This window comes from Perca flavescens, chromosome 4 (assembly GCF_004354835.1).
Source record: "Perca flavescens isolate YP-PL-M2 chromosome 4, PFLA_1.0, whole genome shotgun sequence".
NCBI classification, from domain to species: Eukaryota; Metazoa; Chordata; class Actinopteri; order Perciformes; family Percidae; genus Perca; species Perca flavescens.
The window spans coordinates 38,916,966-38,942,619 of NC_041334.1; the positions used below are offsets into that span (position 1 = coordinate 38,916,966).

Genomic DNA, 25,654 nt, shown 5'->3' on the forward strand with positions numbered 1-25,654 from the left:
AATTTAAAATGTTCAATGTGTTAACCTTTCCCGATCGCTTCGCTTCCACCGTGGTCAGAGAACCAGGGGAGACTGGTTACCTCCTGGGCCCACGGTATAACATGAATAACGTCGGGGTTAAAATCCTGTTTCTGGACACCGCACACACTGGGTACAAAACTTCCACCAACTCTGATCCGTTTGCATACAACATGTCTGCTTCCTCTTTCTCTATCCCTCTTCTGCCCACTTTAAACACACACACACACACACACAGAGACACACACACACACAGAGCTCTCTTAAAGGAGCCGCAGCACCATTTTACAACAAATGCCTTATCAAGCTGATGTGACCGAGCCTGACGCGAGACAGACCATCATTTCTAAATATCTCTCCATGCCCTTAGGTACGGGACACTAAAACATGAAATCCCATAACCAGAAACATGAAATTAAAAACACACTACTGTGGCTCCATGTGTACTCAGACATGTTTTGATCTGCCGTCCCACGATGCCTGCCTGCAAACTCAACAGTCACACATTCCTCAACGAACACTAGAAAGCCCATTGGAGTCTGACAGAAGCTCTGGTGTGTCTGTGTTCAGGTCCTCATCATTCATCATCAGTCCTCATTTCCACGCAAAAGTAGCCTGACAAGCCAGACCCACATCCAGATGTTGGGTCTGGGAACTCCCCATTGGCAGGGCTCAATCCAAGCAGTGGGATAAATGGCTGTCTTTCAAATTCCCTCTGCACGTAATAGGATAGTAGAAGGTAGGGCTCGGGGGAAAAACACGATACAGCGTAGTATCGCGATATTTTTCGTGGCAATACTGTATCGATACACAGACTCCAAGTATGGATATTTTATTATATATTTGTTGGTCAGTCTGTCTGCTGATCACATTTTGCAGCAATACAATTGAAGTGAGATGAACAAACAGAGAAGTGTATCTTTTTAGATAAAACAGATGCTGACAACATTTTCAACGTTTGAAATTGGGAAGAATTTGAAGTTGGAAAAAAGGTAATACATATGCAATATATCGCAGAGTATCACAATGTGTTTAAAATCGCAATAATATCGTATCGTGACACAAGTATCGGGACGGATAGAGCAGAGAAATCAACGGGAGCGGGACGGAGATTAAATAAAAAATATGACGCTGCAATGCGGTGAGTGCCCCCAAAAGATTGCGAGGCATTTCGTTTTAGGAGTATTTTGGTGGGCTCGGGGTGGGATGGGAGCAAACAACTGACTCCCGTGTCACCCTCCATAGGATGCGCTGCTATTAGACTCAGGGTGGTATAAGGCTGGTTTCTCAAAATCCCAAAAGTCCTCATCATTCCCACACGAAAGCAACCTGACAAGCCAGACCCATATCCAGATGTTGGGTCTGGGAACTCCCCATTGGTCAGGGCTCAATCCGAGGGGCGGGACAAACTTTTGTCTTTCAAATTCTCTCTGCACGCAATAGGATAGCACTCCAACCAATCAGAGCAACGCTAGCTGATAGATTAAACTTTTGCTGTATCCGGTCGACAAAACTTGAAGTCAAACATTACTTCAGTGCCGTTCTTTGTTCTCGATTGATTGATTGATTGATTGATTTTTGGATTTGACAAACATAATCCAAAAGGATAGCATGTTAAAGTGTAAACACTTATTTCCAACATGGTCCTTGGTGTTAAAACATGCAAAACATAACGAGGACCTATTTCTGGTCAAAGACAATAACATGTAATACAGATCATACAAGGTTTGAAAGCATTCTAAAATCAAAGAATCAAATCACATAAAATAAAATAATCAGTCTACTCTAACTAAAAAATATTGGCTACTCTATTCCATAAAAATACCTTTACTTTGTGTCTAAAAGCCCCTCTGGTATTTACAATTTTAAGGGAAAGTGGCAAATTATTCCACAATGTTATACCTGTGTAAAAAAAAAGAACTTCTAGCTGCATTGTTGACTCTGGGCACTTTACAAGAACGAACACTGGCCCGAGTATTGTGATTATGCTGTGTATGAACCATTTTTATATGGGAATGTAAATATTTGGGAGCTGAGCCATTTATACATGATTCAAGTTTAACTGCTCCACTCTAACATGAACTGGCAGCAACCCTACCCTTTTAAAAGCCTCTCTACCAATATGAGTCCGGGGTGGTGCATTTAACAGGTAGCTAATAACATTATTTTGCATCACCTGCAGTCTATTTTTAAGTTTAACTGATAATCCACAGTACCAAGCAGAACATGCATAATCAAAATGACACTGAATCAATGATATGACCAGTAATTTCTTGATAGAATAATCTAGATGCCTTGTCCTGCGATACGGGAATTTCAGTTTACCGGCACAAAGAACGCAGTTTTCTCAAAGAAAAGCTGAACTCAAAGTCTTCCAGAGGCGAGTTGTGATGTTTCCTGTTCCCCATTAAGGACTCCCACACCGGTTACATGATTGGCCACCGCAGCGTGACGTCGGTTTGCGTTGGTCCAAGATTTGAGTCTTTAATACAGTATTGAAGGAAAAAATTTAAAGCCCACTGCAAACCCCTGCACTGATAACTCCGGTCCATCCTTTTATGTCAATTTAGGCCCAATTATGTCATAATACTGCGTCATACAGTACAGGCCAAAAGTTTGGAAACACCTTCTCATTCAATGCGTTTCCTTTTTATTTTCATGACTATTTACATCGTAGATTCTCCCTGAAGGCATCAAAACTATGAATGAACACATATGGAATTATGTACTTAACAAAAAAGTGTGAAATAACTGAAAACATGTCTTTTTTATTAATAATGGAAATAATTCCACTAATTAACCCTGACGAGGCACACCTGTGAAGGTAAAACCATTTCAGGTGACTACCTCATGAAGCTCATTGAGAGAACACCAAGGGTTTGCAGAGTTATCAAAAAAAGCAAAGGGTGACTACTTTGAAGAATCTAAAATATAAGACATGTTTTCAGTTATTTCACACTTTTTTGTTAAATTCATAATTCCATATGTGTTCATTCATAGTTTTGATGCCTTCAGTGAGAATCTACAATGTAAATAGTCAAGAAAATAAAAAGGAAACACATTGAATGAGAAAGTGTGTCCAAACTTTTGGCCTGTACTGTATGTGCCCTTTAAATTAACAGGTTAACTCAGCAGCTCGTTGACGAGAAGCTAATTCAATGTTTCCACAAAATCTGGGAAGACTTCTCGTCAATAATCCTGGAGATGTTCACTGAACAACGTAAGCACAAAATATTACCTTTTCATTTCCATTCTTATGTTTCATATTTGATTTTTATGATGGTTCAATGAACATACACAATTGTGGAGTTTAATTATTAAAGCTTTATGTCTGCCAAAATATCCAAAGTACATCTTTTAAGTAGCATTAAACAGCGGTGGAACAGTGTGGATGTCCTATTTGTGTGTGTGTGTGTGTGTGTGTGTGTGTGTGTGTGTGTGTGTGTGTGTGTGTGTGTGTGTGTCTAGATGACAGGGCTAATTGACTGTGACAGAGTGATGGTTATCAAAGTAAACTGGCCTACTGGGAAATACAGCCATTATACTGAGCCAGCTACTAGGGTCACTGTTTGCTTGTGTGTGTGTGTGTGTGTGTGTGTGTGTGTGTGTGTGTGTGTGTGTGTGTGTGTGTGTGTGTGTGTGTGTTTTACCTAAGCTGTGATTGTAGCTTGGCTCCTTTGGTTACAAAGTCCTCCCATGTTGGATAACTGGCCTGCAGCAAACACAGAGAACATCGATTACATTAATTATCACACAAATCTGACCACAGCAGGATTCACCGAGTTTAACTGAGACAATAAAAGCTTTAACTATGTGCATTTCATACCAATAATCCTTAAAGGGCTTATGACCTTAATGAGAGACACAGAGCTATTACTAAAGTATTAGTATTAAACCTGGGCGGTATTTCTCTGCACAGGACTGGAGTGTGTGGATACAATGCTAACACTAAACTAGGGCTGCAGCTATCGATTATTTATCGATTAATCTAGCACTTTATTGATCAATTAATCAGATTTTTTTTTTTGCGTTTTTAAACAACTCAAACTAGGGAAAAAAGCAACATTTTCGGGAAAAAGCAACATTTGTATTGCCTACATTGCTTACAATATCATCTCCCAAAAAGCTAAACATAGTAAGTGCATTTAAGTGCCATATTACATTGTTTTTAAAGAATGTTTTTTTTCAAATGATATCAACCCCAAACTAAGGCATACATTAAACATACACAAACATTACATTAAGTTGTGCAACTTAACTTTCAGAACTACAAGTTTCAACCTTGTATATACAGTAGGCCTATAAGTAAATATTAGTTATACTCAACCTATTTTCATTTTTATATTTGATTATAATGTCACACAGCTCTGTTACACTTATGCTATTAGATCGTTGATCAGCTGTTTCTCAGTAGAGAGACAGAGAGAGACAGAGAGAGAGAGAGAGAGAGAGAGAGAGAGAGAGAGAGAGAGAGAGACAGAGAGAGAGAGAGAGAGAGAGAGAGAGAGAGAGAGAGAGAGAGAGAGAGAGAGAGAGAGAGAGAGAGAGAGAGAGAGAGAGAGAGAGAGAGACAGAGAGAGACAGAGAGAGAGAGAGAGAGACAGAGAGAGAGAGAGAGAGAGAGAGAGAGAGACAGAGAGAGAGAGAGAGAGAGACAGAGAGAGACAGAGACAGAGACAGAGAAAGAGAGAGAGAGACAGAGACAGAGAGAGAGAGAGAGAGACAGAGAGAGAGAGACAGATAGAGACAGAGACAGAGAAAGAGAGAGAGAGAGAGAGAGAGAGAGAGAGAGAGAGAGAGAGAGAGAGAGAGAGAGAGAGACAGAGACAGAGAGAGAGAGAGAGAGAGAGAGAGAGAGACAGAGAGAGAGAGAATGACTTATTTCCAAGAAATGTACGAGCACATCTCTGGTAAACACGAGAATTAAAGTGGTGCTTTTAGCACGACTCTGTGGAGAAACTCGAACTTGAATGAGTGTTAGTCCACTAAGAATTTCTTTAATCCAGCACAGCCCTAGATCTAACCCTTGTGTCAAACTCGAGGCCAGCGGGCCAAATCTGGCCCCTCGCAGATTCTGAACCGGCCCGCATATCAATTAAGGTTCATAATACATCTTTTGTAACTTTTGCCGAAATCTTTTTCCGTGCGATTCTTTTCTCTGAAGGCTGAGGAACCCCTAACCCTCCTGACTTCTTCAGGACTTTATGTTGACCAAACTGTAAGTGAGAAGACTATATGACACTATATAATACCGTCAAATACATTTGACTTTTTCGATTAAATAAAAGCCTATCAATAAACTCTCCATGTATGGCCCCTTGGTGTGATTCTCCTTTCTAGTGTGGCCCTCTGGGAGGTTGAGTTTGACACCCCTGCTTTAGGGGATAAGGACTGAGCGTACAGTATGTCTGCTAAGGGTGTCCCGGATCTAATGTGTGCATTTTGTAACATCAGCTGACTGATGATGTAATCGCAGGCTGCTCCGTGCTGCTGGCTCTGACCTTGTCTTACATCTGTGACCAACAGCTGCCGGCGCGGTGTTCTGGTTATTCAATTTAAAATGCAGGGAAGCCCTGCTGGAACGGGCTGAATCCTCCTTTCTCTCTCCTGACTAGGCCTGCACGATTCGTGGGGGGAAAATATGAATCACGATGATTTTTGAGCTTGGAATTGAATATCACGATTCTCTGCCACGATTGTTAATTTTTATTTGCACACATGAACCGTGACAAATCACATTGGCGGTACCAAACACAGATTGTTTTCTGGCACCTAGAGCACATTGTGCATCGCCACAAGCCTGTAAACACAGAGGCTTCAATGAATAAAGGAAATAAAAGTACGTACTGGTTATTTGAGTACAGTAGGCTAATGGGGCAGTAGGCTCCGTCCCTGATACAGGCTCTATCTGGACTAAATATGGCCCTGATACAGTCTCTATCTGAACTAAATATAAACCTGATACAGACTCTACTTGGACTAAATCTGGCCCAGACAGGCTCTATCTGGACTAAATCTGGCCCTGATACAGACTCTACTTGGACTAAATCTGGCCCAGACAGGCTCTACCTGGACTAAATCTGGCCCTGATACAGGCTCTACCTGGACTAAATCTGGCCCTGATACAGTCTCTACCTGGACTAAATCTGGCCCTGATACAGGCTCTATCTGGACTAAATCTGGCCCTGATACAGGCTCTATCTGGACTAAATATGGCCCTGATACAGGCTCTACCTGGACTAAATCTGGCCCTGATACAGGCTCTATCTAAACTAATTCTGGCCCTGATACAGGCTCTATCTGGACTAAATCTGGCCCTGATACAGGCTCTATCTGAACTAAATCTGGCCCTGATACAGACTCTACTTGGACTAAATCTGGCCCAGACAGGCTCTATCTGGACTAAATCTGGCCCTGATACAGGCTCTACCTGGACTAAATCTGGCCCTGATACAGGCTCTATCTGGACTAAATCTGGCCCTGATACAGGCTCTATCTGAACTAATTCTGGCCCTGATACAGGCTCTATCTGGACTAAATCTGGCCCTGATACAGGCTCTATCTGGACTAAATCTGGCCCTGATACAGGCTCTATCTGGAATAAATCTGGCCCTGATACAGGCTCTATCTGGAATAAATCTGGCCCTGATACAGGCTCTATCTGAACTAAATCTGGCCCTGATACAGGCTCTACTTGGACTAAATCTGGCCCAGACAGGCTCTATCTGGACTAAATCTGGCCCTGATACAGGCTCTACCTGGACTAAATCTGGCCCTGATACAGTCTCTACCTGGACTGAATCTGGCCCTGATACAGGCTCTATCTGGACTAAATATGGCCCTGATACAGGCTCTACCTGGACTAAATCTGGCCCTGATACAGGCTCTATCTGAACTAATTCTGGCCCTGATACAGGCTCTATCTGGACTAAATCTGGCACTGATACAGGCTCTATCTGGAATAAATCTGGCCCTGATACAGGCTCTATCTGGAATAAATCTGGCCCTGATACAGACTCTACTTGGACTAAATCTGGCCCAGACAGGCTCTACCTGGACTAAATCTGGCCCTGATACAGGCTCTACCTGGACTAAATCTGGCCCTGATACAGTCTCTACCTGGACTAAATCTGGCCCTGATACAGGCTCTATCTGAACTAATTCTGGCCCTGATACAGGCTCTATCTGGACTAAATCTGGCCCTGATACAGACTCTACTTGGACTAAATCTGGCCCAGACAGGCTCTATCTGAACTAAATAATGCCCTGATACAGGCTCTACCTGGACTAAATATGGCCCTGATATAGGCTCTATCTGGACTAAATCTGGCCCTGATACAGGCTCTACCTGGACTAAATCTGGCCCTGATACAGTCTCTACCTGGACTAAATCTGGCCCTGATACAGGCTCTATCTGGACTAAATCTGGCCCTGATACAGGCTCTATCTGGACTAAATCTGGCCCTGATACAGGCTCTATCTGAACTAATTCTGGCCCTGATACAGGCTCTATCTGGACTAAATCTGGCCCTGATACAGGCTCTATCTGGAATAAATCTGGCCCTGATACAGGCTCTATCTGGAATAAATCTGGCCCTGATACAGGCTCTATCTGGAATAAATCTGGCCCTGATACAGGCTCTATCTGAACTAAATCTGGCCCTGATACAGACTCTACTTGGACTAAATCTGGCCCAGACAGGCTCTATCTGAACTAAATAATGCCCTGATACAGGCTCTACCTGGACTAAATATGGCCCTGATACAGGCTCTATCTGGACTAAATCTGGCCCTGATACAGGCTCTATCTGAACTAAATATGGCCCTGATACAGACTCTACTTGGACTAAATCTGGCCCAGACAGGCTCTATCTGAACTAAATAATGCCCTGATACAGGCTCTACCTGGACTAAATATGGCCCTGATACAGGCTCTATCTGGACTAAATCTGGCCCTGATACAGGCTCTATCTGAACTCCTTGAACATGTCTTTACATAATTAAAACCTGCCAATCAACATGCTACAGCTACAGTCTGTCAATTGCCAATTTAAGTACAGTATCAAAAACAGATTTCTTAGCACACTTGTTAACTGCTTGCCTCTCATGTCTCCAGCTGTCCTATCAAAATAAATGCCAAAGTCATTTAAAATGTTTTAACTACTCCAGATCCCATTCACCCTGTCTGTCGTCTGCCACTGGTCCACCAGAGAGAGGATAAATCAGATTTATCCCCTACCACAACGCCATTAGCCTCTTAGCTCCACCTCGCTAAAGCTGTTAGCCGGTTACCCCACATCACAGCTATCCAGGCATGCGCACGGCACGGGGCCGACAGCTTTACTAGCGACAGGGATTTAGTGGTGTGTGATGAAATACTGCAGGTGGCCGGGCTGAACAACTAACCGTGAACCTGGGATAAATGGAAAAGGAAGGAAATCCATAGAAATGGATTTCCCTAGGCTGTGGCTGGAACAAGCCACATACAGAGATTTAGAGGAGAAAACAGAACGTAAGCACACAAGTGAAATTTAAGATGAAGCACATTTAGGGTAAAGTCACTGCACAGCATTTGTAAAATGAGTAGTGTTTGTTGGAGCTAAAATCCTTGGTGGACACTAAGTCATTCAGTGTTTTTTGAATTGAAAGCATTTATAATATAGTGTAATCTTTCCAAAAACCTCATCTCATGCAAGGTTTTTTTTTCCCCACCATATTAATCTTTCAGAAAATCCATGCGTGTAAAATTGTCTCATGTATAAATTTGCATGGACTTATGTATGTAGTCAAATCTCTTGTAGCTCACAGCTTTGCCACTTGCACCTGATTACATTTCAGTACATTCTGTCTTGATATGTTCACATGGTGTAACAATGGACAATGTTTGCTGTAAAGTTACAAAAACAGCCACTTTAAAGTGACATTGAAAATTACACGTCTACAAGCCTAATGGCCGATGAGGCCCCATTTCATGCTGACATTGAAAAATAAATAACCTTATCTTCTGCGCTTCTTGTGTATTCCCTGCAATACGTAACACATACCAAACCATGACCCCAAAAACCCGAACGTATTACAACCTCACTGTTCACAGAAATACCATCACAGCACTGTGGCTCTGACTCTCGGCTTTCTTAGTGTAATGTTGGTTAACCCCTCATTTTGTCCTCGGGTCAAATTTCACCCGTTTTCTAAGTTTTTTTATATCTGAAAATATAAAATCGATAAAGCGACGATGTAAATATAAAAAAAACGATGGAAAAAAAACGCACAAAAATAAGCACCCAAAACATTGAAAAGGTGACAAAAACATTGGGAAAAAGCAGAAAAAACCCTTCCAGTAAAAGCGATTAAAATGTAAAAAAAAAAGTGACCAAAACAATGTGGAAAAAAAAAACACTAAAATGTAAAATACAAAACTCTGAAATAAAAGTGACAGAAACATTGAGATAGGGTCATTGTTGACGGGGAGACAGCACAACGGTTAAAGGAGAACTCCGGCAATTTTTTACGTTAATCTTGATCGCTTTAAATATGCGAGTACTGCAATAGTACCGTTCGCAAAACCCCGCCCTCAAACAGTCCTCGTCCAATCCTAGCTCAGCAACTGTAACCAAGGAAAAGGACCCCCCGTCAAACATTGCGATTTCAGCAAGATGGTGAAACGATGCGCCTATGGCACCTGCAAGTCTGACACCAGGTACCCCAAAAGTTCACCTTTCCAAAGCCCAAGACCCAAGCGGAAAGATGCCGACAATGGATTAAGTGGTGTGGGAGACCCCACTCACAGCTAAATGCCTCGAAGATTAATAAGCATAGCTACATATGTCTGCTCCAAGCTAAGTAAAGCTAGCGAGCTAACTCATATCAATCATCAATAAGTAGTTTAAGTAGCTAATACAACAGTTACAATCTGTAAAACTGGACTTAAGTTAACAGTTGAGGTTCTATATAACGTTATTATCGAAAGTAGTAAAGTTAGAACATCAGATACTTTATTATTCTGTAGGACATTCAGGCAGCCTGATAGCTGTTAGCCTGTCAAGCACATGTTGCTATGGACACAGATAATTTAGTCATTGAACGCATCCCTCCGCTGCATATTGCAGCCCTTTCTGTCGTGCCCTGCAGGATATGTCTGCTGCATTACTCCAAAAGTAATCACTTATACCAACAGGTATGGAGCTCAGCCCAGCCATGGCTATGTGTCTGGTTCTCCATTGTTTGATGGGTGTATCGACAGTACTTAGATATTTATAGCGATCAAGATCAACTTAAAAATTGCCCAGAGTTGTCCTTTAAGTAACTCAAATGAAGTTTATTGTACAGGACAGGCCAAAGGTTTGGACACACCTTCTCATTCAATGTGTTTCCTTTTTATTTTCATGACTTTTTACATTGTAGATTCTCACTGAAGGCATCAAAACTATGAATGAACACATATGGAATTATGTACTTAACAAAAAAGTGTGAAATAACTGAAAACATGTCTTATATTTTAGATTCTTCAAAGTAGCCACCCTTTGCTTTTTTATTAAAAAGGGAAATAATTCCACTAATGAACCCTGACAAAGCACACCTGTGAAGGTAAAACCATTTCAGGTGACTACCTCATGAAGCTCATTGAGAGAACACCAAGGGTTTGCAGAGCTATCAAAAAAAGCAAAGGGTGGCTACTTTGAAGAATCTAAAATATAAGACATGTTTTCAGTTATTTCACACTTTTTTGTTAAGTACATAATTCCATATGTGTTCATTCATAGTTTTGATGCCTTCAGTGAGAATCTACAATGTAAATAGTCATGAAAATAAAAAGGAAAGTCATTGAATGAGAAGGTGTGTCCAAACTTTTGGCCTGTACTGCAAGTCTGGACAAGAGTAGAATATTAATATCTGATATCTACTCAAATCTCTTTGTTTAAGTGCTCTTGCTGTCTTTAATTTTAACATTCTTGAAAATCTGTCTCTTTTTGTTTCCTTTATTTTCCTCTGTTTAGACTATTACTCTTTCTTACTTCATATATTATTTGTATATATGTTTTTATCATATTTGTTTACGTACTGCAATGATTGAATTTCTGTTAATTGTCTTTTGAAATAAAGGGGGAAAAAAAAATAGTCTGGACAAGAGTGTTGGGCTACAAACCTACACTACACTCCAAGATGTCTCTGCTGCTTGTATTTGGGTCTGTGCAGCTCTTGGAGGGCCCTCCTTTCTCCCCACCGTGACCTCTCACCTAACCCTTAAATTCTGTCAGGGTTTGTTGTGACTGGCAGGAATGTCACAGTCACTCGCAGACAAAATATTCCAGCAGCAGCGAGGCCGACAGAGTATCAGGGTATCCACTGCAGCTTGATACTGAGAGCTTGAGAGCAGTTGTGGCCACATTAGGCTCCTGGGGCCCACAAGGGTCACTGAGCTGATCCATTAGGGTTCCCCGAGACAGCTGCCAACAAAACAGCTGCCTACTCTCAGAAGAAGAAGAATGTAACAAAAGGTAGTGACTGAACAACTAATGAGACATAAGTCGGAGCTAAAACATCCAGGTCTTTAGTTTACCGTATTTCCGCAAATAAAAGCCGGGGCCTTTATTTAGCTGAACTGCAGAAGGGACCAGGCTTGTATTGTAAGCAGGCTTTTATTAGAGGCAGGCCTTTATTTCTAATTCCATCTGTTTGATAAGTATAATTATTTTAAATAAACTGTTTTAAATGAAAAACCATAGCGTTCACGTTTGCAAAAATATCCCCATAGAAGGGCGACAAAGCAATTTGGGTCAGAATTAATCAAACGCCACCATTGTGTCAGTTTGAACCCTGTAAATGTACCGGGTATTTATTTCAAATATAGGTACTACAGTATTACTGGTAGATTACAATTAGAGATGGTCCGATACCATTTTTTGCTTCCCGATACCGATTCCGATACTTGAACTTGCGTATCGGCCGATACCGAGTACCGATCCGATACCAGTGGGTCATATATTTCATTATGTTTTAACAGCTGTATACTACTATCCCTGTATGGATGTGATATGATTTCTATCTCTGTTGTCTGTCTGGCTCAGGTTAAACTCTTTGTAAAACATGAACAAACACAAACAATGAATGTCGTACAACTTTCTTTTATTGTCCAGTTTGACAGTCAGTTACTGTATAACGGAAGAAGAACATAAATAAACTACTTTAACGTAGATTTTCTTTAGGGCTTTATTACGTGGTATCGGATCGGTGCATAAACTCCAGTACTTCCCAATACCAGCGTTTTAGGCGGTATCGGAGCCTATACCGATACTGGTATCGGAACATGTCTAATTACAATAAGAGCATACAGTAGTTACACCAGTATCTGAGTAACGTTACAGACGGTAGCTAGCTACCGGTAGCTTTGTTTCTTGCTCCAAGCTAACGTGTTTCCTCCCACCTCCAGCTAGCTAGCCGTGCTCTGCTCTTGTCGGCTAATCTTGTCGGCTAATCTTGTCGGCTCATCCTTCTGTTTCTTCCAGTCTCTGATTCTACTGGGTTCAATGTCGAAATGTCCCGCAGCTTTTTAACCCGAGTTTTCCTCCGCGTACTCGCAAAACTCTTTTCGTTTTGTTGTTGAAAAGTCCGTCACTAGCACCAGAGTCCGTCTTTCTCTGCTAGCATTAAAGGAGACCCGTGTTACATCCAATGTAGCTACTGCCATCTACTGGCACCTGTACGTTAATGCACACTTGGCCGAGTTACACATACAGCGGCATTGACTAAAATCTAAAATACCAGTAGGACAATAATCCAGAAAAACAAAGCGCGGAAAAAACATGAATATATTGTTTAATCTGTTAAATTAAATTGGTAAAAATGTGCAATGAACTTGAATTTTAGTTCGACTTAATATTATGTAAGGTTGACCACGCCCCCGGCCACTATCAGAGGCCCGGCTTTTCCCGGTTTTTATTTGAGGAAATACGGTACTTTCATTTAATTGCAGGTTTTAGAGCGATACATATCTCAGACTGATCTCAAGAATATTTTGTGTCCTCGCAACTTTGCATCTATTCGTGTCTTTGCACTGACTTTGTATGGAATCGCGCTGCCGAATTTTCGTGAAAGCCTTCCTAAGAGTCATATAATCTAATCTAATAGTTTTAGCTTGACTTGGTGAATTACATGCATGCATGCATACATACATGCATGCATGCATGCATACATACATACATACATACATACATACATACATATATATATACATATACATATATACACACACATATACATATATACACATACATATATACACATACATATACACACATACACATACATATACACACATATATATATATATATATATATATATATTTCTGGCTGAAATAACAGGGGATGCAAATTCGTGCATACACCTCCTTAAAGTTCCCATATTATGAAAAAGAAATCCCTTTTTCTGTGATTTGGGGTGTTATTTTATGTCTCTGGTGCTTCCACACACATACACACTTTGAAAACAATCCATCCATGGTGTTCTGAGTGAGATCCGGTTTCTGAATGTATCCTGCCTTCAGTCTCCTGGTGAGCTGGTCAACATCTGCACGGCTTTCTACGTTACTAGCCGAAACGAGCTGGCTAACCGCAACCGTTAGCATGCTAGCGTTAGCATGCTACCTCGTTCTCAATAGCAAAGCACTGCTACAACACACACAAGTTCACCATAATCTACCAAAGAACTACTTCCATGTGCTCCCTGGTTTAGAAGGAGTCTCCCAGCTGATCCTGAAGTTGGAGAAACAGCCTTTCTTTTACTGTCTATGGAGCTAGCTGACATGATCTACATCTGAACTACTGAGCATGTGCAGTGCAATCAAAGATAGTACAGAAGAAGAGATTAGCGAACCGAGACTAGAGAACCGAGACTAGCGAACCACGCCTTGCCTTTCTGTCGTACTGACCGACTGAATAAATGAATGATCGTAACCACACCTCAGTGGTTCAGCTCTGACTTGTTGACTGAGTGACAGTGAAGTCAGCAGGGCAGTATTCTCACTATCCTGAGATGTCACGCTGGGCCCTTCTTAGCACTCGTTTCTTTCTGTCGGTCAGTAGAGCAAGTCAGGATTATCACGGTAGGATTAGCTGCTGATAGCCACACACACACACACACTCTGAAGTAACTTTATACCTGGTCATGCTGTCTGGTTGACTAAGCAGATAGGATAACAGCTTTGTATATCTTCCATACATGGAGAGCTCAGGCTTTGTGAATAGAGTTTTCTGTGTCAGTGCCAGTGGAGCATGTAGGCTGTTTCCACTCTCTTAAAAACAGAGTATTAGGCAGATACCAAAGCCGGTTGAGTTCACGAAATGTCTGAAATAAAGTGCCTAGTGCCTAGCCTATCACAAGTTCCCAACATAGTTAAAAGCAACCAGTGTTTACTTTTGAGAACCTGAAAATGAATTACTTTTATATATACTTTTATATAAGTTGCCAACAGAGCTGTGCGAATTTGCAAATGTTAACATTTTTTTCATATCATTTAAAAAAAAATGGCTTCTTTTAAAACAAACATGCTCATATAATGTATAGTAACTGATGTGTATGTGGGAGTGTATTTGTAAATGAATGCTGAGGAATGAATGAAGGGTGGGATCATTTTAATGTTGGTTTTGGGATAAATGTGTTATTAAATTCAGCCTGCCCAGGGACTACAGGTGGAAACTAGCACATGTGCTACAACCTGGTATAATGCATCTCTCCTGTCTAAGGTTAATGTATATTGTACGTTGTTCCTGTTTAAATAAATAAAGAAAATGAAACATTATAAATGACTAAAATGATTTTTCAAGTTACCAATTAATCTCTGTAAATTGTCTAATGGATTAATTGACTAACCTTTCATTCAGACTGATCTCAGATTTTCGGCCTTTCATACTACTCGCTACTAGGGTTGTGCCGATGGACGATATAATCGTTAGCAACGGTAGGCTAATTCCCGAGGGTGCTATTTTATGTGTGAGGTAATACTGCGCATCTGTTCATGTGCAGAGTAATGTTTCTGTTTATTGAATGCGTTATTCAGTGCTAATATAACGGAGAATGTAGTTTAAACTCAGTAATGGTGGTATATTAGGTTATTACTGTCGCTCTGTTAAAGGCAAACGTTCCTCGTTACTGTCGTTAAGCAAATCACGGACATCTGATTGAGTCTAGACTTTACGGTACTGTAGGGAAGTGAAAGTAGGTCAAGTTGTTATTTACTGCCCCTACCAGCGCCAGCATTTATTACTGTCTATTTACAGAGGGCATTTAAATGTATGTCAGATTGTTTCTATGTTAATTGTTAGCCCATAGTAGTAGAAACAAATATTTATGTAAAAATGACGATATCATCGTCCATCACGACATTTTACTGTAAACTAGGGCTGTCCTCGACTAAAGAACTCCTTAGTCGACTAACACTTATAGGATTTTGTCGACTAATCGATTAGTTGATTTAATCGACAGAGCTGTGAGCTTTGAGAGGTGGTTAAGACTAGAAAAGCACAATATAAATGTAGTTAATTAACCATCTGTAAAACTGAGTTTCTCCACAATTAATCCTGCAAAAGCACCACTTTAAATCCTGTGTTTACCATAAATGTGCTCAGAAGTTTCTTGGAAATAAGTAATTAAGCATGAATAAGCATAAAAAATGACTAATCGACTAAAGAAATCTTAGTCGACTAAGACCAAAACGACAGATTAGTCAACTAATCGACTAAGAGGTGGCAGCCCTACTGTAAACATCGTCAAATGCCAATTTAGGGGACATCGCCCAACCCTATTTTTTTCATACTACTCGCTACGGCGTCAATTCACACGCAATCGCAAGGTAATGTAAGTCAACGGAGGCCAAAACAGCGTTGATAAAACACGCTAAAATGCGATTACGCGTCTCGATAACATGCCAATAATGGCGTACCAATTGCCGTGTCATACATACGCCACTTCATGACATCAGTCTGGCCAGAGAAAGCACGACAAGTTAAACCAATAGATCCCATTAATGTCATTGATCCCTCTTGTCTTTGTTTAAAAAAGGTGAAGTAGACTCTTATTTTGGTTAGAACAAACTGCTGTAATCCCCCACAGGATTTATTTTTTACGTTTACCCGTGGTCAACTATCCGTATTACTCCCAAAGTGCAGTATTAAAAAGGTCCACCAAGGCTCCACCTCTCACCTGACTCATTCAAGACACACTAGGAAAACATTTCCCTAGGTGGCATAGTGCCAGCCATTTGTTGGTGTCCACTGTGAGCCTGGACAAGTCAGAGAACCACATAATTGAAGCTCTAGTCAGCCCTGTGAAAAGCTGTTATAGATACACTTCTAGGTTAAGACACATTGGTGCAATAGTCTGTATATCCTATAGGTTAATATGCAATTTTTATGTATTTTTGTTATATTGCTATAGGCTAATATGCAATTTTTATGTATTCTTGTTATATTGCTATAGGTTAATATGCAATTTATATGTATTCTTGTTATATTGCTATAGGCTAATATGCAATTTTTATGTATTCTTGTTATATTGCTATAGGCTAATATGCAATTTTTATGTATTCTTGTTATATTGCTATAGGCTAATATGCAATTTTTATGTATTCTTGTTATATTGCTATAGGCTAATATGCAATTTTTATGTATTCTTGTTATATTGCTATAGGCTAATATATAATTTTTATGTATTCTTGTTATATTGCTATAGGCTAATATGCAATTTTTATGTATTCTTGTTATATTGCTATAGGCTAATATATAATTTTTATGTATTCTTGTTATATTGCTATAGGCTAATATGCAATTTATATGTATTCTTGTTATATTGCTATAGGCTAATATGCAATTTTTATGTATTCTTGTTATATTGCTATAGGCTAATATGCAATTTTTATGTATTCTTGTTATATTGCTATAGGCTAATATGCAATTTTTATGTATTCTTGTTATATTGCTATAGGCTAATATGCAATTTTTATGTATTATTGTTATATTGCTATAGGCTAATATGCAATTTTTATGTATTCTTGTTATATTGCTATATGCTAATATGCAATTTTTATGTATTCTTGTTATATTGCTATAGGCTAATATGCAATTTTTATGTATTCTTGTTATATTGCTATAGGTTAATATGCAATTTTTATGTATTATTGTTATATTGCTATAGGCTAATATGCAATTTTTATGTATTCTTGTTATATTGCTATAGGTTAATATGCAATTTTTATGTATTCTTGTTATATTGCTATAGGCTAATATGCAATTTTTATGTATTCTTGTTATATTGCTATAGGCTAATATGCAATTTTTATGTATTCTTGTTATATTGCTATAGGCTAATATGCAATTTTTATGTATTCTTGTTATATTGCTATAGGTTAATATATAATTATTATGTATTCTTGTTATATTGCTATAGGCTAATATATAATTATTATGTATTCTTGTTATATTGCTATAGGTTAATATGCAATTTGTATGTATTCTTGTTATATTGCTATAGGTTAATATGCAATTTTTATGTATTCTTGTTATATTGCTATAGGCTAATATGCAATTTTTATGTATTCTTGTTATATTGCTATAGGCTAATATGCAATTTTTATGTATTCTTGTTATATTGCTATAGGTTAATATATAATTATTATGTATTCTTGTTATATTGCTATAGGCTAATATATAATTATTATGTATTCTTGTTATATTGCTATAGGTTAATATGCAATTTTTATGTATTTTTGTTATATTGCTATAGGCTAATATGCAATTTTTATGTATTCTTGTTATATTGCTATAGGCTAATATGCAATTTTTATGTATTCTTGTTATATTGCTATAGGCTAATATGCAATTTTTATGTATTCTTGTTATATTGCTATAGGTTAATATGCAATTTTTATGTATTCTTGTTATATTGCTATAGGTTAATATGCAATTTTTATGTATTATTGTTATATTGCTATAGGCTAATATGCAATTTTTATGTATTTTTGTTATATTGCTATAGGCTAATATGCAATTTTTATGTATTCTTGTTATATTGCTATAGGTTAATATGCAATTTTTATGTATTCTTGTTATATTGCTATAGGCTAATATGCAATTTTTATGTATTCTTGTTATATTGCTATAGGCTAATATGCAATTTTTATGTATTCTTGTTATATTGCTATAGGCTAATATGCAATTTTTATGTATTCTTGTTATATTGCTATAGGTTAATATGCAATTTTTATGTATTCTTGTTATATTGCTATAGGTTAATATGCAATTTTTATGTATTCTTGTTATATTGCTATAGGCTAATATGCAATTTTTATGTATTCTTGTTATATTGCTATAGGTTAATATGCAATGTTTATGTATTCTTGTTATATTGCTATAGGCTAATATGCAATTTTTATGTATTCTTGTTATATTGCTATAGGTTAATATGCAATTTTTATGTATTCTTGTTATATTGCTATAGGTTAATATGCAATTTTTATGTATTCTTGTTATATTGCTATAGGCTAATATGCAATTTTTATGTATTCTTGTTATATTGCTATAGGCTAATATGCAATTTTTATGTATTCTTGTTATATTGCTATAGGTTAATATGCAATTTTTATGTATTCTTGTTATATTGCTATAGGCTAATATGCAATTTTTATGTATTCTTGTTATATTGCTATAGGCTAATATGCAATTTTTATGTATTCTTGTTATATTGCTATAGGCTAATATGCAATTTTTATGTATTCTTGTTATATTGCTATAGGTTAATATATAATTATTATGTATTCTTGTTATATTGCTATAGGCTAATATATAATTATTATGTATTCTTGTTATATTGCTATAGGTTAATATGCAATTTTTATGTATTCTTGTTATATTGCTATAGGTTAATATGCAATTTTTATGTATTCTTGTTATATTGCTATAGGCTAATATGCAATTTTTATGTATTCTTGTTATATTGCTATAGGCTAATATGCAATTTTTATGTATTCTTGTTATATTGCTATAGGTTAATATATAATTATTATGTATTCTTGTTATATTGCTATAGGCTAATATATAATTATTATGTATTCGTGTTATATTGCTATAGGTTAATATGCAATTTTTATGTATTCTTGTTATATTGCTATAGGTTAATATGCAATTTTTATGTATTCTTGTTATATTGCTATAGGCTAATATGCAATTTTTATGTATTCTTGTTATATTGCTATAGGTTAATATATAATTATTATGTATTCTTGTTATATTGCTATAGGCTAATATATAATTATTATGTATTCTTGTTATATTGCTATAGGTTAATATGCAATTTTTATGTATTCTTGTTATATTGCTATAGGCTAATATGCAATTTTTATGTATTCTTGTTATATTGCTATAGGCTAATATGCAATTTTTATGTATTCTTGTTATATTGCTATAGGTTAATATGCAATTTATATGTATTCTTGTTATATTGCTATAGGCTAATATGCAATTTTTATGTATTCTTGTTATATTGCTATAGGCTAATATGCAATTTTTATGTATTCTTGTTATATTGCTATAGGCTAATATATAATTTTTATGTATTCTTGTTATATTGCTATAGGCTAATATGCAATTTTTATGTATTCTTGTTATATTGCTATAGGCTAATATATATTTTTTATGTATTCTTGTTATATTGCTATAGGCTAATATGCAATTTATATGTATTCTTGTTATATTGCTATAGGCTAATATGCAATTTTTATGTATTCTTGTTATATTGCTATAGGCTAATATGCAATTTATATGTATTCTTGTTATATTGCTATAGGCTAATATGCAATTTTATGTATTCTTGTTATATTGCTATAGGCTAATATGCAATTTTTATGTATTCTTGTTATATTGCTATAGGCTAATATGCAATTTTTATGTATTCTTGTTATATTGCTATAGGCTAATATGCAATTTTTATGTATTCTTGTTATATTGCTATAGGCTAATATGCAATTTTTATGTATTCTTGTTATATTGCTATAGGTTAATATGCAATTTATATGTATTCTTGTTATATTGCTATAGGCTAATATGCAATTTTTATGTATTCTTGTTATATTGCTATAGGCTAATATATATTTTTTATGTATTCTTGTTATATTGCTATAGGCTAATATATAATTATTATGTATTGTTGAGGCTAAACCCAAGCTTTAAGCCCCTGAGGTGCTCGTCTACGGGTAGAGTAATTGACGCACTTTTTACCTTTTTGATCAATGAAAGTCCAAGTCATATTTGCAGTTAACGCCATTGGTTCAATTTATTTCCATGAGATATTCGTTGGTTTTCCAGACAAATTACTGCTTGTGTATGCTTGTGTGGCGTTGGTGTGTGTGTGCGTGGTCAAAAACTGTACAGTATGTGCTTCCCGGTTACACCTGAAGAACCAAAGATTGGTTCCTATTTATACCAAGAGCACTAATTGGCTCAAACATGTATTTTTGTATCTCTTTTTCATATTTTTTTATACTGTATTATGTGTTATATGGACCTGGGTCTGCAATAAAGCTTTGTTATTATTATTATTATTTATTCAAAAGGAGAGACACGCAGAACAGATTAGCACGGTAACGTAAGTTAACGGAGGCGTTGATAAACACGCTAAAAAGCCAGTATGCGTCACTCTGAGATTACTGATGACCCACTTAAACAGGGCCGGCGATTGCCTAGGGCATCAAAATAGTAGGGCTGTCCTCGACTAAAGAAGTTCTTAGTCGACTAACACTTATAGGATTTAGTCGACTAATCGATTAGTTGATTTAATCGACAGAGCTGTGAGCTTTGAGAGGTGGTTAAGACTAGAAAAGCACAATATAAATGTAGTTAATTAACCATCTGTAAAACTGAGTTTCTCCACAATTAATCCTGCAAAAGCACCACTTTTAATCCTGTGTTAACCTTAAATGTGCTCAGAAGTTTCTTGGAAATAAGTAATTAAGCATGAATAAGCATAAAAAATGACTAATCGACTAAAGAAATCTTAGTCGACTAAGACCAAAACGACAGATTAGTCAACTAATCGACTAAGAGGTGGCAGCCCTACTGTAAACATCGTCAAATGCCAATTTAGGGACATCGCCCAACCCTATTTTTTTCATACTACTCTTCACGGCGTCAATTCACACGCAATCGCAAGGTAATGTAAGTCAACGGAGGCCAAAACAGCGTTGATAAAACACGCTAAAATGCGATTACGCGTCTCGATAACATGCCAATAATGGCGTACCAATTGCCGTGTCATACATACGCCACTTCATGACATCAGTCTGGCCAGAGAAAGCACGACAAGTTAAACCAATAGATCCCATTAATGTCATTGATCCCTCTTGTCTTTGTTTAAAAAGGTGAAGTAGACTCTTATTTTGGTTAGAACAAACTGCTGTAATCCCCACAGGATTTATTTTTACGTTTACCCGTGGTCAACTATCCGTGATTACTCCCAAAGTGCAGTATTAAAAAGGTCCACCAAGGCTCCACCTCTCACCTGACTCATTCAAGACACACTAGGAAAACATTTCCCTAGGTGGCATAGTGCCAGCCATTTGTTGGTGTCCACTGTGAGCCTGGACAAGTCAGAGAACCACATAATTGAAGCTCTAGTCAGCCCTGTGAAAAGCTGTTATAGATACACTTCTAGGTTAAGACACATTGGTGCAATAGTCTGTATATCCTATAGGTTAATATGCAATTTTTATGTATTCTTGTTATATTGCTATAGGTTAATATGCAATTTTTATGTATTCTTGTTATATTGCTATAGGTTAATATGCAATTTTTATGTATTCTTGTTATATTGCTATAGGCTAATATGCAATTTTTATGTATTCTTGTTATATTGCTATAGGCTAATATGCAATTTTTATGTATTCTTGTTATATTGCTATAGGCTAATATGCAATTTTTATGTATTCTTGTTATATTGCTATAGGCTAATATGCAATTTTTATGTATTCTTGTTATATTGCTATAGGCTAATATATAATTTTTATGTATTCTTGTTATATTGCTATAGGCTAATATGCAATTTTTATGTATTCTTGTTATATTGCTATAGGTTAATATATAATTTTTATGTATTCTTGTTATATTGCTATAGGCTAATATGCAATTTTTATGTATTCTTGTTATATTGCTATAGGCTAATATGCAATTTTTATGTATTCTTGTTATATTGCTATAGGTTAATATGCAATTTTATGTATTCTTGTTATATTGCTATAGGCTAATATGCAATTTTATGTATTCTTGTTATATTGCTATAGGCTAATATGCAATTTTTATGTATTCTTGTTATATTGCTATAGGCTAATATGCAATTTTTATGTATTCTTGTTATATTGCTATATGCTAATATGCAATTTTTATGTATTCTTGTTATATTGCTATAGGCTAATATAATATGCAATTTTTATGTATTCTTGTTATATTGCTATAGGTTAATATGCAATTTTTATGTATTCTTGTTATATTGCTATAGGCTAATATGCAATTTTTATGTATTCTTGTTATATTGCTATAGGTTAATATGCAATTTTTATGTATTCTTGTTATATTGCTATAGGCTAATATGCAATTTTTATGTATTCTTGTTATATTGCTATAGGCTAATATGCAATTTTTATGTATTCTTGTTATATTAGGCTATAGGCTTAATATAGGCAATATGCAATTTTTATGTATTCTTGTTATATTGCTATAGGTTAATATATAATTTTTATGTATTCTTGTTATATTGCTATAGGCTAATATATAATTTTTATGTATTCTTGTTATATTGCTATAGGTTAATATGCAATTTTATGTATTCTTGTTATATTGCTATAGGTTAATATGCAATTTTTATGTATTCTTGTTATATTGCTATAGGCTAATATGCAATTTTTATGTATTCTTGTTATATTGCTATAGGCTAATATGCAATTTTTATGTATTCTTGTTATATTGCTATAGGTTAATATATAATTTTATGTATTCTTGTTATATTGCTATAGGCTAATATATAATTTTTATGTATTCTTGTTATATTGCTATAGGTTAATATGCAATTTTTATGTATTCTTGTTATATTGCTATAGGCTAATATGCAATTTTATGTATTCTTGTTATATTGCTATAGGCTAATATGCAATTTTTATGTATTCTTGTTATATTGCTATAGGTTAATAGCAATTTATATGTATTCTGTATTATTGTTATAATATGCAATTTTTTATAGTTTAATATGCAATTTTTATGTATTCTTGTTATATTGCTATAGGTTAATATGCAATTTTTATGTATTATTGTTATATTGCTATAGGCTAATATGCAATTTTTATGTATTTTTGTTATATTGCTATAGGTTAATATGCAATTTTTATGTATTCTTGTTATATTGCTATAGGTTAATATGCAATTTTTATGTATTCTTGTTATATTGCTATAGGCTAATATGCAATTTTTATGTATTCTTGTTATATTGCTATAGGCTAATATGCAATTTTTATGTATTCTTGTTATATTGCTATAGGCTAATATGCAATTTTTATGTATTCTTGTTATATTGCTATAGGTTAATATGCAATTTTTATGTATTCTTGTTATATTGCTATAGGTTAATATGCAATTTTTATGTATTCTTGTTATATTGCTATAGGCTAATATGCAATTTTTATGTATTCTTGTTATATTGCTATAGGTTAATATGCAATGTTTATGTATTCTTGTTATATTGCTATAGGCTAATATGCAATTTTATGTATTCTTGTTATATTGCTATAGGTTAATATGCAATTTTATGTATTCTTGTTATATTGCTATAGGTTAATATGCAATTTTATGTATTCTTGTTATATTGCTATAGGCTAATATGCAATTTTGTATGTATTCTTGTTATATTGCTATAGGCTAATATGCAATTTTTATGTATTCTTGTTATATTGCTATAGGTTAATATGCAATTTTTATGTATTCTTGTTATATTGTATAGGCTAATATGCAATTTTTATGTATTCTTGTTATATTGCTATAGGCTAATATGCAATTTTTATGTATTCTTGTTATATTGCTATAGGCTAATATGCAATTTTTATGTATTCTTGTTATATTGCTATAGGCTAATATATAATTTTTATGTATTCTTGTTATATTGCTATAGGTTAATATATAATTATTATGTATTCTTGTTATATTGCTATAGGTTAATATATAATTTTTATGTATTCTTGTTATATTGCTATAGGTTAATATGTATTCAATTTTAGCAATTTTTATATTCAATTTTTATGTATTCTTGTTATATTGCTATAGGTTAATATGCAAGGCTAATATATTTTTATGTATTCTTGTTATATTGCTATAGGCTAATATGCAATTTTATGTATTCTTGTTATATTGCTATAGGTTAATATGCAATTTTATGTATTCTTGTTATATTGCTATAGGTTAATATATAATTATTATGTATTCTTGTTATATTGCTATAGGCTAATATATAATTTTTATGTATTATATTGCTATAGGTTATATTGCAATTTATAGGTTATATTATGCAATTTTATGTATTCTTGTTATATTGCTATAGGTTAATATGCAATTTTTATGTATTCTTGTTATATTGCTATAGGCTAATATGCAATTTTTATGTATTCTTGTTATATTGCTATAGGTTAATATATAATTATTATGTATTCTTGTTATATTGCTATAGGCTAATATATAATTTTTATGTATTCTTGTTATATTGCTATAGGTTAATATGCAATTTTTATGTATTCTTGTTATATTGCTATAGGCTAATATGCAATTTTTATGTATTCTTGTTATATTGCTATTTTAGGCTAATATGCAATTTTTATGTATTCTTGTTATATTGCTATAGGTTAATATGCAATTTTATGTATTCTTGTTATATTGCTATAGGCTAATATGCAATTTTTATGTATTCTTGTTTATATTGCTATAGGCTAATATGCAATTTTTATGTATTCTTGTTATATTGCTATAGGCTAATATATAATTTTTATGTATTCTTGTTATATTGCTATGCTAATATGCAATTTTTATGTATTCTTGTTAATATAGGCTAAATGCAATTTTTTATGTATTCTTGTTATATTGCTATAGGCTAATATGCAATTTTTAATATATAATATTTTTATGTATTCTTGTTATATTGCTATAGGCTAATATGCAATTTTTATGTATTCTTGTTATATTGCTATAGGCTAATATGCAATTTTTATGTATTCTTGTTATATTGCTATAGGCTAATATGCAATTTTATGTATTCTTGTTATATTGCTATAGGCTAATATGCAATTTTTATGTATTCTTGTTATATTTTGCTATAGGCTAATATGCAATTTTTATGTATTCTTGTTATATTGCTATAGGCTAATATGCAATTTTTATGTATTCTTGTTATATTGCTATAGGCTAATATGCAATTTTTATGTATTCTTGTTATATTGCTATAGGCTAATATGCAAATTTTTATGTATTCTTGTTATATTGCTATAGGTTAATATGCAATTTATATGTATTCTTGTTATATTGCTATAGGCTAATATGCAATTTTATGTATTCTTGTTATATT

The 25,654-nt window shown here is 35.2% G+C and overlaps 1 protein-coding gene across 2 annotated transcripts in view; it reads right to left on the reverse strand.

The window, feature by feature from the left end:
- The window catches only part of mtss1 (MTSS I-BAR domain containing 1), a 139,023-nt gene that overhangs the window by 96,554 nt on the left and 16,815 nt on the right, over window positions 1-25,654 (reverse strand). For both annotated transcript variants that reach the window (XM_028576720.1, XM_028576719.1), the window contains exon 2: window positions 3,669-3,730. In XM_028576720.1, coding sequence (XP_028432521.1) covers window positions 3,669-3,730 — 62 coding nt within the window. The remainder of the gene's footprint in view (window positions 1-3,668; window positions 3,731-25,654) is intronic.